The 25,540-nt window shown below is 28.2% G+C and overlaps 1 protein-coding gene across 1 annotated transcript; it reads right to left on the bottom strand.

Annotated features, from left to right (window-relative positions):
* Nucleotides 1–227: 227 nt before the first annotated feature.
* LOC115714216 (UDP-glycosyltransferase 91A1) lies at nucleotides 228–2,170 on the bottom strand. The gene has a single exon (XM_030642808.2). The coding sequence runs from the start codon at nucleotides 1,933–1,935 to the stop codon at nucleotides 538–540; it is 1,398 nt and encodes a 465-aa protein (XP_030498668.2). The 5' UTR covers nucleotides 1,936–2,170; the 3' UTR covers nucleotides 228–537.
* Between the last annotated feature and the right edge of the window lie 23,370 nt (nucleotides 2,171–25,540).

Raw genomic sequence — 25,540 nt, 5'->3', positions numbered from 1 at the left:
GAATTTTACACTTACACCATAATTATATTAAAATTAAATAGCTTGATTATTTTGTACTGTATTAGCTATGCTTATTGTTGAGTAGAGAATTAAATTAATATATAAATTTAAAATTAAAAAATATATATTTAATTAAAATTATAAAATATTATAAGATAAATAAGTAAGAAAAATTATAAATTTAGAGTTAGCTTTATTTGTAATATTATTAATGGAATCTAATTATTAATATTTAAAATTAATTATAAAAAATGATTAATTATGTTATAGTTTTTAGGAATTAATTTAAGCCACTTAACTATAAATCATTATACTTAAGTAAGTTCATCATCATTATTTACGTGTTTAGAAAATTTTAAAATAGCACATCCATCTGGATCTAAATAGCATACAAGTGCTTAAATAATAATTTTAATAAACACACATACATTATACATATATTAGATATAATAATGTGTTTATTATTTTTTATTTTTTATTTTTTTGAATAATATATTCATTTATAAATCAATATTATAGATCGTACATATGCCCAATTCAATGAGTGTTTAGGTAATGGAGAAACTCATCAACATACTTGTTCTGCACTCCCATGTCTCCAAATATGGGACTCATTTCCTTCGCCTTCTCTCTATAAACCTCCCCTTCTTCTTCAACCATCACTGCCTTCAACGATTTGGCCATTGATTCTCTGGTAAAGGATCCGTCGATTTCATCTCTTGGAACGGAAAATCCAATCATTTTGTCCTCCAAAAGCCTGGCATTCAAACCTTGGTCGTTTGTGAAGGTCAATAGCAAAAGGGGTATCCCAAACTTAAGAGCTTCCACCACCGAACTCCACCCGGAGTGAGTCAAGAATCCCCCGATCGATTCATGACCCAAAATCTTCAGCTGAGGAGCCCAACTCCTCCACACTATTCCACGTTCTCTTGTTCGATCCTCGAACCCCGTTGGAAGCTCCACTGAATGCCCCCTTAGCACCCAGAAAAATGGAAAACCAGAAAGCTCTAACCCCAGAGCCATCTCATTGAGTTCATCTTGGCTCAGTACAACCTCACTCCCAAACGCTACGTATACAACAGAGCGTTTCGGTTGGAGATCAAGCCACTCCTTTGCTGTGCTCCAGCTGTCGTTGACTTCTCCGGCGTATGGTGTCGGTGGAAGTTGACCGATGGGGAGAACTGGTTTTCCGAGAATATGTGCCATGAGGTTTAACCACTCTGACTCCAATTCCCTACAACTTCTCACGGCCACCACGTCGCAACCTCTGAGCGATTTAGCAATGCGGTAGACGACCGAAACGTCTCCGTCGCCGCCACTCAAGTCGTTGAAGATTTTGGATACCTCAAACCTCCGAAGCGTAATTTTTGAGGGAAAGGGGACCCACTTTGGCGGGACCATGAAATGCTCAGGCTCGGTGCGACTATCAGGGATCTCTACGCCGACATATGCTAGAGCAGCAGCGTTTATTATACTAAAGTGGGCGCTTCGTAGGTTGATTTCCCTTGCCATATCTGGTACCCAATAAGCTGCGAAATCAAAAAGGAGCCAATCTGGTTTTGAAGACTGCAGAAGGTCGGAAAGCGAAGCTTGGAGACTGTCGTAGGCTCTTTTTAGGATTGGGATTTGTTCTCTGGACATATCTGAGGTTGCTTCGGCGTCGTTTGGGAGATTCAACACTGATGATGATGGTAATGGAAGATTGATCAAGTTTATGAATGGTGATAGATCTGGAGGGAGCTTTGGAAGTCGTTGGATGTTTCTTGGGGTTGATATGAAAGAGATTTGGTGACCCTTTTGCGCAAATAGCTTGGCAAGCTCTAGGTAGGGAAGTATGTGACCGAAGGCCAGCCATGGGAACATGGCTATGTGAAGCTTATTACTGTCGACTTGGTCCTTCGCCATTAACGTTTTTTCAGTTCGTGAAGGAGCCATAAGGAAGGAAATGAAATATTTTCTCTCAGCTTGTTGTGGTGTAATAGTGAAAAGCTCTTGATGTGATGGTCTTTTTATGTATTTCTTCCCCTTATTGATTTCTTATTTTTTTAGTTCGACACTACATATTAAAAAAATTTAAAATTTAATAATAATAATACATAGTAATTATAAATTGCATAAAATAATAATAAAACTTAAATATAATATTATATACTATAATTTTATAATTAAAATTATCAAAATATTTAAAATTAAAATTATATATCAAGTTATTTATAAAGTAATTTCAGAATTTATATGTTAACTAAATAGATGTTACGTGTCAAGTCACAAGTCACGTATGTCAATTTTATTTTAGTTTTTATTTTTTTTAATATCATAATTTTAAAATTAATAATATTCAATGTAGTGATAATCATTAAAATTTGAAAGCATAATAATGATTTAAATAAAAACAAAAATTACTATTATACTTTGTAATAGTAATTAAAAAAAATTATTATTCGTCCTAAATTTATCTTCAGAATTAATGAAAATGCTTATCTGGTTAAACTATTAAAATTTAACTAATTCTAAATATCAAAATTTAAAAATAATTTTTAATAAAAAAAATAAACAATATGAACAAAATTATTATTAATTGCAGGTAGATTAATTATATTTAGGTTTAACTAGACCTTTAGATGACAATATCTAATAATTTGTTATTTTTTTATTTAAAAAAAAGTCATTCAATAATTTTTCATAAACCAAAAATTCAGTTATATAACCACATTTTATATAGAATAGATATTCAAATTTTAATAATATTAATAATTTTTGTATATAATTATTTGTAAAATATTATTGAGTAATTATATAAATATAACTAAAATTATAAAATACACATTTAATTTAGTAATTATATGAAAAAAGTATATATATATATGAAAAATAAAATTATGAATTTAAGCCTAAATATAAAATAGATTGGCTAGTTCAAAAAATATGGGCTAGCACGATTAAAGCACAATTTGAGCACGGCACGAAAATATCGAGTCTACATGCTATGTCGAGCCTACTCTTTACAAATATTGACACAATACGGCACGATTTATATTATTTTGTAGTATGATACGACACAAACAGTATTTTAAAAGAAAAAAAATTACCTCAAGATATAAGTTTTCTCAATTATTTGTAGAAATACTCTCCACTTCATTAATATAAAATAATGCCCAATATTTTTTGGTCATTCAGTATATAGAGGTGAAAATTTGATCTTCTTTTGTGATGAAGTAATATAATACATTGCTTTATTATTATTTTTTTTACTTTTTCTTCTAATTAAGAGCTTTTTTTGTTATTATTATTTTTATTGGCTTTTGTTATGCTATTTTTCTGAGTTTCTTGCTGCTAAACTCTCTTAATTGTTATTCCACTTACACTTAATCTTCTAAATTTAAATTTTGATGGTAAAACCCTACAAACTATTGAAGCAAATTTAAGATGTCATCTATTTTTCATAGCTAACTGCCAACATAGACTACTTATATATATATACTCTTGTACACGTGGCATAATTTTATTGGTACATCTTATATTATTATTTAAAAATTATAAAATATTATTTCAAAATTTATAATATATATATTTTTATTTTTTTTTAAATATATTCGTTTTATTTTTATAATTTTAAAATTATTTATGAAATAATAATATTAGGTGTACCAATATAATTAAGGGAAATTTTATTTACACCCCAAAATTTTCTAAAGACACCCCATTTTAATAATTTTTATTTTATATAAAATTTATATCTTTAATTGTACTAAATTTTCTTAATTTTTTTTTTTTTTCAATTCATATTCATAAAAAATATATCTATCAAATTTGAAATATTTTACCACCAAAATTTGAGTTTGAAGAGTTAAGTACAACTAAAATGATAGTTTAGAAGATTTAACTACCAAAAACTTATTTTTCTTCTAATGTTTATTGTATTTTTCTTTAATATATTGAGAGATTTTGTTATGTGTTACGTTAATGTTAATGTGAGGTATTTCTTATTAAATTGTTTATTTAGTGAAGAGCTTTCCCTTTTTATTATTTTTTTATTTTACTTTTATATAACTTTAAAGTGACTATTTTGATATTTTGTCACTTGAAGAAGAGCAATATTAAATCTTCCTGGGAAGACGGCAGGACTGTTGAGGACTTTTGTCCTACAGCGGTGATTTTGGAGTCGGATTGTCTTGTGTTGGTGAATGCTATCAATAGCAAGAGCCATATTCTTTCTCCTCTTGGTCTTATTATTTCGGATTGTATTCATCTTATACGATCCTTGTCTAATTTTCATGGTTCAGTTCAGTTTGTTAAACGATCTGAGAACCAAGCGGCTAACTGGTTAGCTCGTTCTTCTGGTTCATGTCCTGATCGTATTTCCAGTAGGGGGTCTGTCCCTGCTGGTTTGGAAGCTATTTTATTAGCTGATTTGCTTTAATGAAAATTGCAATCTTTGTTTCAAAAAAATAGATAACCAATTAATTTATAATATATTTAGTTAATTAAAATGCAAACTTAAATCAATCATACTAATTAAATTTATAGTTTATAAAAAGTATTTTTCTTATTTATTATAAATCAAAAGTTACTACATTGTATTTTCATTAAAAAAATTATAGAACAAATAAATTTAATAGATTTCTAAAATAACTTAAGGAAATCCTTAAAAATAATTCTTGGTATGCCATTACTCGTTTGAGCTCAAAAGTAGTGCCATTACGATCTTTTTTCTTTTTTCAAGATAATCATTTAGATATGTGATAAACATATAAGTTTTTTTCGACTGTTGTTTGATAAAATATTTGGAATCAAAAGTAACTTTATAGTTTCTTTTATGTTTTGTTAACGAAAAAAGAAGCAACTAATAACATAAACGAAATTCAATATGTCAACTAATTTATAAATTACTAAAAGTTATATATAATTTCATATCTAAAAAGTTATCGTATGGTATATATTTTATATGAACTTATTTTATAGAGTTATTTTCAATAACATCATACAATGATTATTTAAAATATATATATATTTGGAACACTTCTTAATGGGTAATACCCATTGATGGGAACTAAAAAAAATTAATAAGGTAATAATCTAATAACCTTTTATGGCAAGTTTCTAACAATTATTTTTTTTTAAGAAAAAATTATATTTATTATTTATAAAATTAGAAATAATAATTACAACTAATAGTTTGAAAAAAATTATAAATTATTTTTAAAAATTAATTAAAATTACTACTTTATTATTTTATGAAATTGTGAGTTTGTTAATAATTTATTATTGTAAAACTAATCATTTACATGTATATTAATGTGTTTTTTTTATTAGGAGAATAAGAGCTTGATTGTGGAATCCAATTGTCTTAATATTATTCATACTCTTAAAAATAAAACGCTACAATACTTCTTAGTTCTTACATAGGCTATCATTGTTAGAGAAATATTATTATCATCCAATGATTTTTTTGATATTACCATGCATCATTTTCCTAGAATAACTAATGAGGTGTTGTTCATTATTTATATTTTTAGGATTGGAAGATGATAATCTTGTCTAGGGGTTAAATATAATTTTTTGTGCATGAAATTCTTGTGTTGGCAATTACCATTATTTAATAATGTTTATGACACTTTTTTCTTCATTTTTTTTTGTTAAAATTTTCTTCATTAGTTTTGTTCTTATAGATTTGGTAAGCTCAAGTATTTTAAAAAAAATAAAAATATATAAATAATTGTTAATTATTATAAACTTAAAGATTTTAGGTTTAGAAAAAATCTTATACATTTTATATGTATTACAGTTTAAAGCTTAAAATTATTATTTTTTTTTGTTTTCAGTAATGCAATTTAGAATTCTAGTTTGAAGAAATTTTATAAAAAGATAAATATACATTTTTTTTCTTTTTAATCTTTAAAATGATTTTTATTAAAAAAAAAATAGTTTGTTAGTTTTTTTGGTGTGTTTTATTTTTTAAATAACATTTCCATTTATAAATTTTTTATTTCTATTAATAGTTTTATCTATTTTAGAAATATAGAGAATAACAAAATAGGAAATATTAATTTTTTAATATTTAATTAATGATTATAAATATCAACCATTAAATATTTGATCCAATGGTCAAGAATAAAATACCCATACATGGGTAATACCCATTAAGAGCATACCCATATATATTTATATATATATGGAACACTTCTTAATGGGTAATATCCATTGATGGGAACTAAAAAAAATTAATAAGATAACAATCTAATAACCTTTTATGGCAAGTTTCTAACAATTATTTTTTTTAAAAAAATTATATTTATTTTTTATAAAATTTGAAATAATAATTACAACTAATAGTTTGAAAAAAAAATTATAAATTATTTTTAAAAATTAATTAAAATTACTACTTTATTGTTTTATGAAATTGTGAGTTTATTAATAATTTATTATTGTAAAACTAAAAATTATTTACATGTATATTAATGTGTTTTTTTTATTAGGAGAATAAGAGCTTGATTGTGGAATCCAATTGTCTTAATATTATTTATACTCTTAAAAATAAAACGCTACAATACTTCTTAGTTCTTACCTAGGCTATGATTGTTAGAGAAATATTATTAGGGGTGTTCATCCGATCCAATCCGCACTTTTTTGGTCAAACAACATCCAATCCGCACTAAGTGCGGATTTCATATTTTGGATCCAATTCGATCCGCATAATAGTTTAAATCCGATCCAATCCAATTCGCAATAGTGCGGATTGGATCGGTTATTTTGGATCGGTTATTTTTTTAATAATAAATTATTTAATATTTCATAGAAAAAAAAAATAAAAAAAGACTATTGTTTCTTAATATTCAATAATAATCTATTTCCATCTCTATTTATATATAAATAAAACCCATATACATATATGTCAATATATAATTTACACTAAAATATATATGTATTTATTACTAAAATAAATAAGTTAGTATATATATATAATTTTTTTTTTCGACAAAGTGATTAGAATCACTCATGAATTTACGACGCACACATCCGCCACCGGCGCTGGAACCTCCTCGAACCAGGATAGCTCATCGTCTAACCGCAGAGCATGCTTTGCCAAGCCATGGGCCGCTAAATTCTCAGAGCGAGCCACATGGGACAAAACTGCCCCCGGAAATTTAGACAATAAAGCTATAACATCTTCAAACAACGCTCCTAACTTGTTGAAATACATCTCCCCATTGTTGATAGCCGTCACCAAAGCTAACAAATATGAATAAACTGAAAACAAATCAAAAAACCAAAAGATTTTATTAGAAAATAATCAATCCGATCAAAACACTCAAAACTTAAAAATTGAAAAATTAGATCCCCATATAAAATACTATAACTAGCCAAAGGGAGACCCTTTGGCTAGTAACAACTTAACTCTTGTATTTTACTTCATCATCATCTTAGGATTACTATCCCTTACTAAGACCCATGCTCCCATCCATAGGATATCAAAAGTTTACTTTGAAAATTATCACAATAATAAAGTAAGCAACGAATAATGTACTTCAATAACCTTGATTATCAATGATTAGTGTAATTCAATACAATGAAGCAAAATAACCTTGATTATTAAGCATTAATGACCCATTAATTCCATAATCCTTCCCAAAATAGACAAAATCAACTATATTAATTCATTATTAATGTCCCATTTCTAAAATATTACAAATTACTTTATTGTCCTTATCCCAAAAAAGCAATTTTTATATATTTTAATTTATGGTAAAACTTTATTATAATCAAATCAATCTATATTGAATTGAAATTACTTAAAATAATCCAATTTAGTTATTATAACATAATTATTCCTATTTTAATTTCCAAAAGACAAGTTGTAAAACTTCCAAAAATTGTATCCTTTTAAGTTACCATAAAAACATTTATAATGATACCTTCCTATACGACATAGATTACAAAACAAATTCCATAAAATTTGACTTCCCAAATATATCTGAACACAATAAATTCGCATTTGACAATTAGTATTCCCACCTCCTTTTATTACAATATCTTCGTATTTATTATTCTTTAAATGACTTGATTAATTTAAAATAATAATATTAGAATTTGAATACTAAATTCCACCACTTTCTCTTTTTGCTAATAATTCCTAAAAATATGAACCAACCATAGCTAAAAGCTATTATCATTTAAACTTAATCCTCCTTAAACCTTATTTCACTTGAAAATATTTTTAAAAAATCATTTTAAAATTTTCTTTACATCATACCTTAACTTAAATAACCCTTATATTCCAACTAGTAAAATTTGTTAACTTGTTTATTTTGCAATTTTATTGTGCCAATATTTTATTATATTTTCAATACAAGAAGTCGTGAAAATTTTAAACAAACTACCCTAAATAATTAGGGGCCAGCCATATAATAGGCGCTAAAGCCTTGTAAGGCGCAAAAGCCATAAAAATGGCGCAAATATAGAACAAACCAATAACAAAAGATTACAATATATCCCATTATAACAATTCAACTTTACAGAAACAAGAAATTTTCGGACAACAAATTCTTTGAAGAAAACTTCATAGTTTCCTCCGTACTCTTTCCTCTTACAACTATCAAAACAAGATTATACAAGAAAATAATAAAAATAAAAACAGAATATACAAAATTTAAAATGCAAAAGAAAAATTGATGGTAGATCTTATAAGAAAACAACACCATATAAAACTTTAAAGATTTTCTTCATATATTTTGACATTATATTTTGACATTGATTAGAACAGAACAAACCTACACGATTTCATTGATGAAAAAAATGACAAAAAGACTAAAGATAACTTAACTCTAATCTTATTAACGAGAGAACAAGATAAAAGAAAGCCAGAATGAACCTTACCTTCGGTGCTGAGAAAAATATATCTGTCACCAATTTTTATCTAAGGTAACGTGTAAAAATTCTTCTAGACTGATTAGATAGGTATACAATAGTTTTGGGGTTTAGTTTAGGTGAAAATGAAAAGTTGAAAACCTCAAACTAACTATTATTGATAATCACTCAAAACACAATTTATTAATATTTTCATTGAAATATTATGGTAGATTCACTCAATTGCACCCAAAACAAATCTTCTTCAAAGAAATCACACTTAATTAATTTATGATCTATATAGCAAAAAATTAATTAAACTACTATGAATATTTGATATTCTAGTTTTTTTTTTTCTTTTAATCATTTTTTCAACTAATAATATTCATAACAAATGCAATATTAATTAATTATTAACTAAATCAAAGAAAATATATCAAATCAATCAAAAGAAGAAGAAAAAATGGCAAAGCTTCACCTCATAATTATATTAAAAAAATTACATCAATATTAAGTTCTTGGATCTATATATATAAGACATAGATAGATTAGAGTATTATTACACCCAAAAAAAAAAATTATAATTACCAAATTAAATTCAAAGAAATTCCACCTATGGATTATTAAAATTATATAAAAAAATTAAAATTTAAGCAAAAAATAAAATCCAAAAGTAATATACTAGAATTAATTAGAGAAGATGAAGAGGATTAGATGGTAAATAATCTTCTTGAAGGAGAAGGAGTAGTGGTGGTGGTGGAGTAGTGGTACCTGTTGCCGGAGACGGTGGTGGTTGGCCGGAAAATGATGCCGGAGAATTGAAGGGTTGATGTTAAAACCCAAAAGAAATCCTTAAACAACATACCCATTTCACTAATCATTTGTATGTTTTTTCTCATTACTAAGTTAGTATATATGTTTAAATTTGTGTGTATGTGTCTATGTGAATAGAATAATTTTTCTAGTGTTTTTTATTATAAAACAAATAAAATACACTAACTCAATATATTACTAAAAAAGATTAATATATTAGAAGTTTGTGTTTTTTTTAATATTACTAGAAAATTAATATATATTATATATTATAATTTTTTAAAAATATATATAATTAAGTGCGGATTGGATTGGATCGGTTACTTTTTGAGGTCAAACAACATCCGATCCGCACAAGTGCGGATTTTAGATTTTTCAATCCAATCCAATCCGCGCAAGTGCGGATATCCGCATTTTGCGGATTGGATTGGATTGGATCGTGCAGATTGGATTGGATCGGATACTTAGTGAACACCCCTAATTATTATCATCCAATGTTTTTTTTGATATTACCATGCATCATTCTCCTAGAATAACTAATGAGGTGTTGTTCATTATTTATATTTTTAGGATTGTAAAATGATAATCTTGTCTAGGGGTCAAATATAATTTTTTGTGCTGAAATTCTTATGTTGGCAATTGTCATTATTCAATAATGTTTATGACACTTTTTTCTTCCTTCATTTTTTTTTTGTTCAAATTTTCTTCATTGGTTTTGTTCTTATAGATTTGGTAAGCTCAAGTATTTTTTAAAAAATAAAAACATATAAATAATTGTTAATTATTATAAAATTAAAGATTTTAGGTTTAGAAAAAATCTTATACATTTTATATGTATTACAGTTTAAAGCTTAAAATTATTATTTTTTTGTTTTCAGTGATGCAGTTTAGAATTCTAGTTTGAAGAAATATTATAAAAAGATAAATATACACTTTTTTTTTCTTTTTAATCTTTAAAATGATTTTTATTAAAAAAAAATAGTTTGTTAGTTTTTTTAGTGTGTTTTATTTTTTAAATAACAATTTCATTTATAAATTTTTTATTTCTATTAATAGTTTTATCTATTTTCGGAATATAATGAATAACAAAATAGGAAATATTAATTTTTTAATATTTAATTAATGATTATAAATATCAACCATTAGATATTTGATCCAATGATCAAGAATAAAATACCCATACATGGGTAATACCCGAGCATACCCATATATATCTATATATACTCAATTTGCTAATATAAACTATTTGGTAATTTTTTTGAATTTTTATTATAACTTGTTAGATGTAAAATATATTTAAAAGAAATGTAAAAGTTACTATAAAAATAAATAATAAAAATACAACATAAATGTAATTTGATCAACAGTGATTTAAAAATAAAAATATAGTTTTATTCAAATAAGTAACAAAAATATATATGAGAAAATCACAAATCAATTAGTATTTTAGTATTGTGTTTTTCTAAAATATTTAGTAAGTAATAAAGATATATATTAGGTCATTCACGTATATTTAGTTATATTTTTATTTTTTATTTTTGTTATGTGTATTATAATTTTTTTTTTTAAAATTAAATGTAAACCCCTTATTAATTTGTTAATTTTTTTTAAAAAAAATGAAAATTTTAAAAATTTAAAGAAAATAAATAGAAAGTTTAAGAATATTAAAATTAAATATACTTCCAATATTAAAAATAATAAAAAAAAAATAATTATATTACAAATAACATATTAATATTTATATACATATTAATTAATGTAAAATAAATAATATTAATATTTATAAAACTAACCCTACTAACACTATTAAATTTAATAGAATATTTTTTTTATTTTAAAATATATTCTGTTAAGCTAATAAAAAATATAATAGTCACTTTTTAAATACAAAGATATATAAATATATTTGTTAACAAAATATAAAATAAATTAAAAGTTTTTTTGATTTTATATATTTTATTTATTAAGGTTATGAGAACATATGTTTCACACTATTACAATGATTAATTAAAAAGAAGATTACAATAATACTACTTTTCAGATCTAAATTATAGCTAGATTTTCTTTTTTTGTACACTGGATTTTTTTACAAAAATATTAAAAAGAAAAGAAGGTTGTAAACATAAACAAAAGAAAGAAAAGAAAAATGTCAAAAGTTGTGGCTGACATAACATAAAGAAATAATTACATGAGGCACTATTTTTTTTATAAAATATTTACATTTTTACGTTCAAAGAATATTTTTTTACATTTTTACGATTTTCCAAAAAATAACACGAAAACAACATAAAATCAACAAGAAAACTACATAAAAGTAATATGGAAATAACATCAAAATAACAACAAAAAATAACATACATATAACAAAAAATCAACAACAAATTAACAAGATTACAACATAAAAAGACCGTATTTTCTGTAAATAAAATCAAAAAAATCGTAAAAATGTTTAAAATTCCGTGAAACCGTATTTTTGTAATTTTTTTGTTGTTTTTATGTTTTTGTGAAATAATCCCTAAAATAAAAGAAAAGTAAAAAATGGCTCAAATGGTCGATCACAAGAATTGAAAATATATCAATAACTGTTCGGTATTCAATGACACAAATAAATTTAAGGATTACTTTAAAAATACATTAAAATAACAAAAAAAATTATAAAAAGTACGGTTTTATTGAATTTTAAATATTTTTATAAATGTTTTGATTTATTTTACAGAAAATATACTGTATTTTATTTGTACTCTTATTAATTTGTTGTTGATTTTTTATCATCTGTATATTATTTTTTATTGTTGTTTTGATATATTATTTAGATATTATTTTTATATTACTTTTACGTTTTCGTATTGTTTTTATGAAAAACCGTAAAAAGATGGAGAAAAAAATTAAACGTAAAAATATAAATTTTTACAAAAAATAAAATAAAATAATATCTTATGTAATTATCTCATAAATTTATCCTTTGCTATTTTTATAAATATTTCTAGAACTACTATTATATTTTAAAAAAAATCTCCTTAAAAAGAATCGATAAATTTACAGTAATAATAGTGGGCAGTCAGTAGCAATATAATATTACGTCATATATAAATGCATTGCTGTCATATATAAATGCATAGTTTCTTTGGGTGTAAACGTACACATTATTTTAAAATATTATTTCTTTATTTTTTCTTTCATTCACACAGAAATTTAATAATTTTTCATATAAAAATTTCTTCAATAATTGACAATTCAAAAAGTTGTCTACCACAATCCCACATACTATTATTTAAATATTTAAATTTTATTAAATACTATAAATTAATATAATATAGACTAAATATATATTCTCATACTCATAATAAATTATTAAATACCATAAGTTAATTATAATTTTATATTTTATACATATTTATAAGTAAGTTATTAAAAGAAATCACAATTTTGACCGTTAGTTCTATATATATTGATTGATTTATTTATTTTTTGAAAGAAGAAAACATAAAAGTTTTTTGTGACTTTTGAAAAAGAAAGTAATTATATATCTTCCATAAAGTAATTTTTTTAAAAGAAAAAGAAAAAGATAAAATAATACTAAATAATTGTTACTAAATATAAATTTTGGTATTGATAAAATTGCATTGAAAAATAATAATCATATTACATATGTGACAATGACAATTTCATGGACAACCCCCCATTAAAAACGCTTACATATTCTGGCTATGTGGCTGACAAACTTTTATTATTGTTTTATTATTTGCCTAAATTTTATTATATGTTATAAATATTATTAATTATGTGGATGTCCAAATTTTTTATTTATTACCATTAATTGTAATTAACATTACTCTTTTCTTAGTTTCCATTTTTCTTAGTTTCTTAATATCTCACTCTTGTATTTGTATAAATAGGGGTTCACCCCATTGGAATAAACAACTGAGAAATTCTCATTCACTTTCTCTTTCTCTCTTCATCTTCTTCTTCTTTCTTCTCATCTACTTTATATTATTTTATATTATTTTATAACACGTTATCAGCACGAGTCTCTGTCCAAGCTTCAAGCATGAGTCTATGCTATGTCCCAATGTAAGTATTTTGTTAAAGTTCTTGAATTATTTCAAAGTCATGATACACTAAATATATATTCATATATATACTTATCTGACTGAAACAATTTCAAGAATCCTTTGTTTTCTTTTTTCTTTTTATCTATATATATATATATATTATATATGTATGTATATGTTTTTATATATTTATTATTAATTTCATATATATATTATGTTCTTATCATTCATAATATTTACAATATATGTGCGCCTATGATATGATAGAGAAAATCTATACAAATTATACATATATCCAAAAGATTATGTATTATCGATAAAATATTGCATATATCATAAAGATTATGCATCATCGATAAAATATTGCATATATCCTGAAGATTATGCATCATCGATAAAATATTGCATATATCCTGAAGATTATGCATCATCGATAAAATGAAGATCATGCATCCTCGATAAAATATCGCATATATCCTGATGATTATGCGTCCTCAATAAAATCTTGCATATATCCTGAAGATTATGCAAATGTAATATTCATTATATAGTTGATGGATACATAATGAAATAGATGAATACATATTTATATATATGTTCTTGTATTCTTTGAGGACAATGAAAAGTAATCTAATATCGATATAGATTTTGACAAACATTTCCTGAAGTAAATGTTTTATATTTATCAAAGAAAAAAAATGATTGTATTTATGTGAATACAACTAAAGAATCATTAAAAATGATTATTATTGATGCAATTTTATAGTGGGTTTTGAATATCCAAAAAGAATGTTAAGAAAATTGCATTGAAACATCAAAGTATAAGAATAACAATGAGCATGACTAATGTTATTTAAATACATGAGACATGTATTTATTGTTCATCATTCCCTGCAGAGAATGATACGAATTGAATTCAACTACTTTTAAAGATTGTTTGTATTAGTCATGTTACTATACATTGTTATTACTTGCAATGTTGGAAATTATTGAATCTGACATATATTAAAGATTAAATTTTGCATACATCTTGGAGACTATGCAAAAATTGCATTCATATATTCTTTGAAATATTGTGAAAGAAATTGTTGAGTAATTTCTTTTTATATATGAACAAGTAATAAATTTTTAAGAAATTTATAATAATGTTCTACTTGTTCAACGTCATTCCCCGAAGTGAATGTAATGATTTTAAATAATCAATGGCATTGTTTGCTACTCAAATATTTCCAGAAGAAATTGGAAACAACCAAAAGATGAAATACCACACACAATCAAAGTGCATGAAATCTATATATCATGTGTGGAATTGAATAATAGTGGTCGCGTACCTGTAGTACGGACACACTTATAATCAAGATAAAAGTATACTTGATTATTTAATAGAATATGAATTGTACAAACTTATTGTACATTTAGAATATTTAAATATCATTACCTAAAGAGAATGAATAGACATGAAATTCTATTTCAAAGAATATAGATTTCACATATATTGGTAATGCCAGAAGCAAATTAGTATATACATATTTTATTATTTCTTGAAATCAATAGTTTCAAACTATTGTTGGCACATGATATGTATATATATAGTTACTATATAATTCAGTTTGCATATTCCCAAAAGTGGATATATAATTTACTAATATTTGTTAGTGATCCAATATAATCAAAGTGATAAAGAATACAAAATGATTATTTGAAAAGCTTCCTGAAGAAGTCTTACATACAATTGCTACTTGGAGTAGTAAAATATATTTGTATGTACCTAGATGTATAACTTTTATCTAGTTATAAAAGTGATAAGAAATAACTTATTATATGTACTGGTTGTACATTTAAATATATAATATATCAAGTCATGATAATTAGACTGATGAATAGTCTATTAATAAATTAGACGACTTGTTAAAAAGATACCAGGAAAAATGAATGATATATTATGGTTATATCTATTTGACCATTACAATAACATGATGAAGTTGTCATGTATCTTTTAAATTATACACATCATTGAATTGATGATAGTGATTCCTGAAGAAATATAAAGTTTGATAAACATAATAGTGACTCCTGAAGAGTGTATATGTTTTGGAGAATAATATAATTATATTATTCGTGTATATAAAAATGAAACTTTTTATGATTACTTATATGTTGTAGTAATTTTACATTACCTTGTGAAAGTTTCATTGAAATACAAATTATAGTGAACCTGAAGTTCATTAATTGAATTATTTTGACATGATCAATCATATGCAATAAATTGTCAAAGAATTTGACTAAATTTTGTTGAAGAACCAAAAGATTCTTCTCATTGTTAATTTATAAGGCTCAAAAGAAGAATGTGCATATATTTGCACATAGAAAATATTTAAATTATATTTCTTTAACAATCTTGAGCCATTGTTAGATTTTTATTGCATAGTTTCTTATCGATGTGATAAGATTATATGATCATGCATTTACAAAATGTGTAAATTTATGTATTTCTAATTATACACGTATGACTCATTCTTAGAAATGAATTAAGTTCATAAGTATTGAACTTGAAACTGAAGTTATTGAACCTGAAGTTCAATGTCATATAATATATATGAGTTTAAATAGATATTGATTCATTGTGATATATTGAAATCCCTACAGGTGTATTAATATTATTAGATATCACAATTTCTTAAAAATTCTCTCGATCAGGGGGAGAGAAGCAGTTGGGATCGATGATAATTTTTGAAAAATGATCCTTGCACAAAGTATATAAGAACAATATAGTTCAAAATGATATATACCAACTGCAAATCAATATTATTCAAAGTTGAGATAGAATGAGTTGAAAACGCCTGAAGCGTAAATGAACAATGTAGAAATTATTAATAAATGTTCATTTGATTTGCCCTGAAGTTGTTAAATCTAGAGGTACTCATGGAGATACCTTAATGTTATAAAGTATTAAAATGATAACCGTGATGAAAACGGTACTCGAAAAGACTCCCAAGAGAAGTTAGACATAACACATTTGATCATAATTGAATCCTTGAAGTGATTCTATATAGGTACCTATAAATGATAAACATATTTGAAAAATATGTAATTTAAAGAGATCTCTATAAGTTATGTCAATATGGGAGGAAATTATCATTTATTGAAATTTTTGTCGACAATAAATATTGAATGTTTGCATATGCAATAAATTAACATGAGATAACAAGGATCATGGTATTAGATTTGTCGAGAATCATCGACATACATTTTGATTTTTGGCCAAAATATTATGACGCAATCCAGGCAACTTTACTCACATAAAGTGAAGTAAGACCTGTAGGGTGTGCAAATAAATATTTCTAATAAGAAATTTGCATATATGTATTTGTACATAATGAATTGTTGTACAAAGTTTGCATAGACATGAGATTGATTGAAGTAAGGCTTAAATATTGAGAAAATATAATCATGATTTGATTATAGCCTGGAATATATTTTATGAAGATTTATAAGCGTCACATAAATGTTGCAACAAAAGGTTATTTATTTGGAGCTCCTAATATAGTGAGAATTTGAAATAAACCTTATCTAAAAATTCTAGAAGAATTTAATACATGTCTTAAGTGATATAAATTCAAAGTCGCGCGCACTATATGACAAAGATCTTTGTATGAAATAAAGACATGTAAGTAAATTATTATTTGAAAAATACCTATGGTTGTCTATACAATATAAATACGTAAATTATACGTTGTGATAGACTCTTGAAGAGTTTTTGATTAATTGCAAAACAAACTTTTATTTCTTTTGTATATCGAGAAATATTAAATGTATAAAGTTTGTTCATTAGTATTGAAGTCCTGAAGTACTTCATATGTATCAAGAATTATAGATATATGATCTTTTGATATGAAAATTAAGATCATACAACAAGATGGAACAAATATATGGTATTGGAGTACCATCATTGTCACAAACGAAAATTTATATTATCATTAATGTGTTATGTTCATATCTACTTGAAATGTTAAATTTTAGTATGAACAAGATTGTATATACACATGAATGATACAATTAGTTGGATAAATATTAATGTTCCACGAACCTCTCATCTATAATTTAGAAGTCCATACATACTCTGGAAGAGTTATAGAAAATATATAATCAAAGATTATATATGGTGATATTTTAAAAGTGATAACAATAATCTTATGAGATTTTTTATCACCAAAAGAATTATGGATCATATGTGCATGAGGGGGAGACATATTCATGTTGCACTCTTTTTCCCTTAGTTCAGGTTTTGTCCCAATGGGTTTTCCTGGCAAGGTTTTTAACGAGGCAACTTGCAAATAATTATGAATATGAAATACATATTGTACTCTTTTCCCTAGCTCAGATTTTGTCCCACTGGGTTTTTCTGGCAAGGTTTTTAACGAGGCAACTATAAATCATGTTAACATACTTGCATTTTATGAAGCAAGTAGAAAATGTGTGTGAGTGAGATCATTGACATAGCATATTCGGGAAACATATAGATTGCACTCAATAAAGAAGTATCAACCCAAGCAATTCTCTATGGATAATATTGCTTGCATCGCTCAACTAAAAGGAGGTACATTGAAGGAGATAGAGTTAGAACACATTTCACAAAATTCTTCTTTATACGCTTCAAGAAAATGCATATTGGTGTTCAACATATTCAATCAAGTGTCAATCTTACAAACTTATTCACAAAGTTATTACCAACATCAACATTTGAGAAGACGGCAGACAAGATCGAAATTCGTCGATTAGAAGATCTCCACAAATGCCTAAATGAGGGGGAGTTAGTTTACACTATACTCTTTTTCCTTTGATCAAGTTTTCAGCAAGATTTTTAATAAGACAGTTATTATGGACATCCAAGGGGGAGTGTTATAAATATTATTAATTATGTGGATGTCCAAATCTTTTATTTATTACCATTAATTGTAATTAACATTACTCTTTTCTTAGTTTCCATTTTTCTTAGTTTCTTAATATCTCACTCTTGTATTTGTATAAATAGGGGTTCACCCCATTGGAATAAACAACTGAGAAATTCTCATTCACTTTCTCTTTCTCTCTTCATCTTCTTCTTCTTTCTTCTCATCTACTTTATATTATTTTATATTATTTTATAACATTATATAATATATTTTTGTTTTTTTTTTACTGAGAAGAGAAAGTTTAAATTTGAAAATTCAAGGAGAAGTAAGAAATCACTATAATACACACTTATTACCACTATTATATTTTTTTATAAAAAGAAAAAGGGGAAAGCGAAATTATATTATATTATTATTAATATATTTACTTTTTGCAAATAGCATTATTATTCAATTATTTGGCACTGGCATCAATAAAAAATCTTCGACCAGCATAATAACTAGTCGCAGAACAGCAAGAAGCGGAGACACCTTAGGCCCCTGGCCCCACTAAATATATTTTTTTTTTTTTTTTTTCTACAAAAACCAACTGAATTATTCATTAAAGAAAAGTAACTTAGTTAGTACATGGGGACTCACCTCCTAAAAATTTAAGAAACTATTACAGTTGTGTTCAAGGTCCCATTTAGCAAACGTATGAACAACTTGATTAGAGGTCCGAGGCACCCAAAAGGAGGAAACATTAACCACTGAAAGTAAATTACAAAGTTTGTCAAACAGAAGGATAGATTCCATTGGGGAGATTGGGCAGAGGAGATTGCAGACACCAGCAATTGGCAGTCGGAAAGCAAGTCAGCTGCCATAATACCCAGTTGCTGCAGCACTTTTGCACCCCAGAATGCAACCATAAGTTCCCCGTGGACGATGGAGGAATATGAAATCTTAGTAGCAAACAATGCCCGGATGCACCCATCATCGTTTCGCACCACCACACTGTTGGGATTTTATGCCCTAAATAAAATCCATTTCAATCTAATCTGATTTGTTATCAATAAAAGATTAGAAGTCATTTATGTTCACATGTAGTTTTCATATTTATGGTTTAATATATACAAAATCTGGTAAGTCCAGAACATATAGTCATTTACAATTACAGTGATGTCAACACAGTGGAATGTGATTGTGATTATATGCTTCAAAAGACAAAGTCCCTGATTCATCAGTGCACTGGATTTACACTGATGTGATAATCAGCGAGGAAGTGTACTACTTTGCATAAGTGTTATGTTCTTTCCAGAACATTGGCAAAGTATGCTAGTTTCGGATGTATGGAGTATACATTGGACTGGGACCGATATTGATCTTGGTTAAGATATTATAATCTTACCCTTGTATCTTTCTAAGTCAATATCACTAGTTGATCTTAGATCAAAAGATCTTCATCCTAACATGCTTAGGTTCAATCTCAGGAGTGTTATTCATGTTCTTTGATTTGTTAGTTAAGCCTACTTTCTAGTTAGGGTGATACGTACATTTTGGGAACATGGTAGTATGATTGAGTGGGAGCGCTAAACATAGATATGGAATCTATAGCTTCTATCAGGACATAGAAGTGAAACGATGATTTTCTTCGAGTTTGGCTTAAGAGGTAAATGGAAGAGCTCTTATTTCAGTGATTATATTTTAGTTCACTGAAATATCATTTACAGGAAACTAAGTGTTTTAAGAAAATACATTGAGGAGTGAAACGATAAATTTATCACTACTCGGTGTAAATCATTTATAGAGGATCTTTGATTATTGAGATTAGAACGATGGTTAAATGTTGATAGCGTATCTATATCGTGGAACATATAGAGCATTCTATATGACTGAGAGTGCAATTCCAAGTTCTATGAGTGGATGCAAGAAGGAATTAATAAGTTAGAGAATTTACTTGGTAAATTCTAGTTCAGCTTATTGGAAGCTCGGTTGTATAGGCCCATGGTCCCCATACTAGTTGAGACCATACTGCTTGTAAGACTCAGATAATTGATTTTAATTAATCATTATAATTCTAAAATTAGACTATGTCTAGTTTATGAATTTTCACTAAGCAATGGCTAAATTGTAAAGAAAAGAGATTCTATGTTTTATTTATTAATTAAAAGACTTTATTAAGTCTAATTAATAAATATATTAAATGACAATTTTATTTGATAATTATTTTTCGTTATTAAATAATTAGTTTTGGCATTTAAGTGGTTAGAATTGGAAAAATGGCATTTTTGAGAAAATAAGGGAAAATTGTCAAAATTGGGAAAATACCCAAGTGGGACCCACTAACTAGGGACGGCCACTTAAAGGGAATTTCCCACTTATTTTTTCTATTATTTTAATGCCTAATAAATCCTAACCTAAACCTAGGTGGTTGTCTATAAATAGATAGTGATGGCTCACACTTAAAGTGGATGAAATTCAAGCCTTCAGTAAAAGTTTATAGAGCCTTCACTCCTTCTATTTTCGAACCACTCTTCTCTTTCTCTCTTCATATTTTTCATACCTTAAATGATAGAGTGAGTGCCCACACACATCAAGTCGTATCTCAATCATAGTGTGTAAGGCTGTGAAGAATCCAGAATCAAGAGAAGGACATTCGGGCTCAGATCTTGGTGATACTCTGCTACAGACAGGATACAAGGGTTAGACATCTGAGCGGAAGGAGCCATTAATATTCTGCTACACCAAATGTAAGGTTTTCTGAAACTTTATATGTGTTAATTTTCATTGTTTTAGAAATTCATATTTAGGATGTTAAACAACATACATGGTAGTAAATCTAGATCCTGGTAAAACATATTCCAACACACACCAACTGCACCAATCTCAGATTTGTTAGCAAAATCAACATTAACTCTGATACTTCCTGGTCTAGGGAGCATCCAGCGGTTCAGCTGAGTCCCAGTGTTGCTGCACTCCGTCACTGTCTTAGCACCAGTAGCCCGCCACTGATTTACAAAATCATTATCAATAGTCGTCTTCATCTCTGTAAATCTCCATCGACGGTTGCTGTGGAAGTTGTCATTTCTGAAGAACCACAGCTTAGAGTATAACACAGCAGCAAAAACAGTGAATTCCTCCTCGTTTATCATGTCAGTCGCATCCATGAAGTGAATCGGGTTCACGATCCAGTTAACAACCTCCCCACAAGTGTTGAGAGGGATATTCTCAATTTTGACATTCCATTTACTCAGAAACCACGGCCTACGAGTAATATGGCATTGAGTAAAGAAGTGAGCAGCAGTGTCACCCCCAGCCGAATCGCACAAGTGACATTTTCCCACCTCATTTCCAAATATACGACTGAGCCTAGAGCCAAAGGGCATACAGTCATGGCTCGCCTTCCACAGAATGAGCTTTAAACGTTCGTGTACAGAGGAATTCCGTAAGGAAGAGTATAACTTACTATTTGAATTCCTGGAAGTAATAAGATCATTATAGGCCGTTTTTAGAGAGAAATTTCAAGATGGAGAAGACTTCCACACCAGTACATCTGAATCCCTCAACTTAGAGAAACTACACTGTAGCAAAGCCACGACAGCCTCAGGCTTAAAAAAACGTTCAACCTTGTCTATGTCCTAGGCCTCCTCCGAGTTTAGTCTAAGCTCCCCGAGGGTCATGTTCGACATGCTTCTAGGATTGATATCGGCATGGCCAAAGAAATTCCCATCTGAGCAAGACCAATAGCAATTCCAAATATCCACATGAGAGTTTTTCCCAACAATTGACAAGCTATTGTTCCTTAAGAACTCACGAGTTTTCCAGATTCCCCGCACAGCCAGAGAAGCAACCTGAGGTAGAGAGGCACCCCAAAAGCTATTGGAGCTACAATACTTACCCAGGATAAAAGTGGCCCAAAGGGTCTTACAGTTAGACACCAGCCTCCAACCCAATTTCGCAACTAAGCAGAAATTCATGTCATGGAATTTTAGAATTCTGAGGCCACCACTGTGCTTGGGTTGGCAAATTGATCCCCAGTTTAACAGAGACAGGTATCTCCCACCCTCCATATCACCAGTCCATCAAAACCGTCTAACTAATGCATCAAGTGCGTCAATTATTTTTTATGGGAGCAAAAACACAGACATTGTGTAGAACGGGGTTGAAGAGATGACATGTTTGATCAGCACCGTTCTGGCCGCTTGAGAGAGAAGCTTAGATCTCCAATCCTCCATCCGATTTCTGACTTTCTCCGCATGAAATTAAAGTCTTTCGAGCGGTTTCCACTAAAACACAAAGGGTTCCCAAGATAAGTTTTCTCCCCATCCATGATGTTGAACCCGAAGAAATCCGCAATGTTGATACCACAACTCATATCAAAATTCTTGGACAAAAGAACTTTAGATTTGCTTTCATTTATTTTTTGTCCCGACCATTGGCAGTATTTATCAAGAACCTCCCAAAGTGCAACCGCTTCCCTCATCGTGGCTTTAGTGAAAAAAAGGGCATCGTCCGCATACCTCAAAATAGAAGGTCCATTAGCCGAGACCCTGTAGCCCGAGATCTCCCATTTTTGTTCCTTGTCCAGAATTAATCTAGACAGAACTTCAGAGCAAAGGATGAATATGAAGGGGCATAACGGGTCGCCTTGTCTCAGACCACGGTGAGGTCGAAACGATTTAGTAAGACCTCCATTTATCAGAACTTGGAAACTAACTGTGGTGATGCATTCCATGATTAAATCACAGAATTTGGTACAGAAGCCAGAGGCCCTTAGGACATTTCTCACAAAACTCCATTCAAGCCTATCACAAGCTTTAGACATGTCGCATTTTATCCCCACAAACGCATGTATCCCACTTTTCCTTCCCATATCATGAACTATCTCCTAGGCAATAACAAAATTTTCAGCAATCCATCTACCATTGACAAAAGCCAATTGGAAAGGGGAAATGATCTTCTCCACAACCGATCTGAGTCTAGATGTCAAGATAGTGGCTACAATCTTATAGCACACATTACATAGGCTAATTGGTCGGTAGTCATCAAACTTCCTCGCATTACTCCGGTTGGGGATCAGAACAATGAATGTTCAATTAACTTCCCTCGTGAATTTACCCGAGCTAAAGAACTCCTGGACGAAGTCCACAGTTTCTTTCTCCACAATATCCTAGTGAGTTTTGTAAAATTTAGCCGGGAATCCATTCGGACCAGGCGACTTCAGCAGAGGCATAACCCAAACAGTTCTCTTGATCTCCTCTCCCGAAGGGATATCGACCAAAGCAGAGTTCTCAAGATCAGTGATGCATGGGGTGTTGGAAGTTATTTTACCAGGAACTTAGATCTACTTACAAGTATGTTGATTTAACAACCTAAATATGAACTTCTAAAACGATATGAAATTAAACACATAAGAGTATCAGAAATCTTACAGTGATTGCAGCGGAATATATATGTCTCCTCCCACTCAGATCTCTAACCCTTGATTCCTTTCTGTAGCAGAGTATAATCAAGATCTGAGCCTGAAAGTCCTTCTTTGTTGTCTCTGAAATCTACACAGCCTTCCTCACTATGATTGAGGTATTACTTGATGTGTGTGGGAACTACTCTAGCACTCATACATTTCGCAACAGTGAAGGTATAGAGAGAGAGAGGGTGGCGGCTCAGAGAGAATTTTCTGAGAGAAAATTCTTTCAGAATAATGCTGTGAAAAGCTTGTACAGAGATGTTAAACTCTGAAGCCTTTACCTTCTATTTATAGAAGACCACCAAGGGCTATGATTGACATTTTGAACTGAGAAAATCAAGGGGAAAAGGAAGGTAAAGGGGCCGGCCTAGGCAATGTGGAAACAAGACTTGCCTCTTTTCCAACTTTCCTTTCCTACACTTGATAGTTTCCCTTTTTGTGAAATGTTGCCAATTCCATTGTTCAACCATATTAATGATAAATCTAATTACTTAATAATTAAAAATAATTATCAAATAATATATTATCATTTATTTTATTAATAATGAAACTAATTAAAGTTTCCTAATTAATAAATATGCCCTTCAAAATCTCTATTTACTGTTTTGCCCTTAATGAGTGCTAAATTCTCAAACTGACAAGTCTATCTTGAGAATTTTTAATTGATTAATTAAAATCAATTAAATGAGTCCTACAAGTAATATCATCTCAACTAGTGAGGGGACCATGGGTCTATATATCCGAGCTTCCAATAAGCAGATCTTGAATTTACCACTTAAATTCACCGACTTATTAATTCTTCGTTGAATCCACACATAGAACTCAGAATTGCACTCTCAGTATATAGAATGCTCTATATGTTCCACCATATAGACACATTATTAGTTATCCATTGTTATAATCCTAATGTGATCAATGATCCTCTATATGGATGATCTACACTGTAAAGGGACTTAGATTACCGTAACACCCTACAATGTATTTTATCCTTAAAACACTTAACCCTGTATAAATGATATTTCAACTAAGTGAAATGAGTACTCAATCATTTATCTCGTTTGGTTAAGCTCGAAGGAAATCACCCTTTGCTTACTATTCGCCAGATAGAAGCTATAGACTCCATATTTATGTTAGCGCTCCCACTCAATCGCACTACCGTGTTCCCAAAATGTATGTATTGCCCATACTAAAGTTTTAGGCTTAACTAACAAATCAAAGAACACGAATAACACTCTTGAAATTAAGCCTAACCATATCAGGATTTAGATCATGTGATCTAGGATCAACTTCTGATATTGAATTGAATAGATGTTTACGGTAAGTTTCAAAATCTAATTCAAAGTTCAATATCGGTCCATTCCAATGCATACTCCATGCATCCAACCTGAGCTTTACTTTAACCTATGTTCTGGAAAGAACATAACATTTCTCCAAATGTAAGTAAACTCTGTTGTAGATTGTCATATCAGTGAAACCCAGTGTTCTGATAAATC

The sequence above is a fragment of the Cannabis sativa genome, chromosome 4, assembly GCF_029168945.1.
Source record: "Cannabis sativa cultivar Pink pepper isolate KNU-18-1 chromosome 4, ASM2916894v1, whole genome shotgun sequence".
Lineage (NCBI taxonomy): Eukaryota > Viridiplantae > Streptophyta > Magnoliopsida > Rosales > Cannabaceae > Cannabis > Cannabis sativa.
Note: the sequence above shows the minus strand (reverse complement) of the source record. Positions and strands in the feature narration are given on the sequence as shown.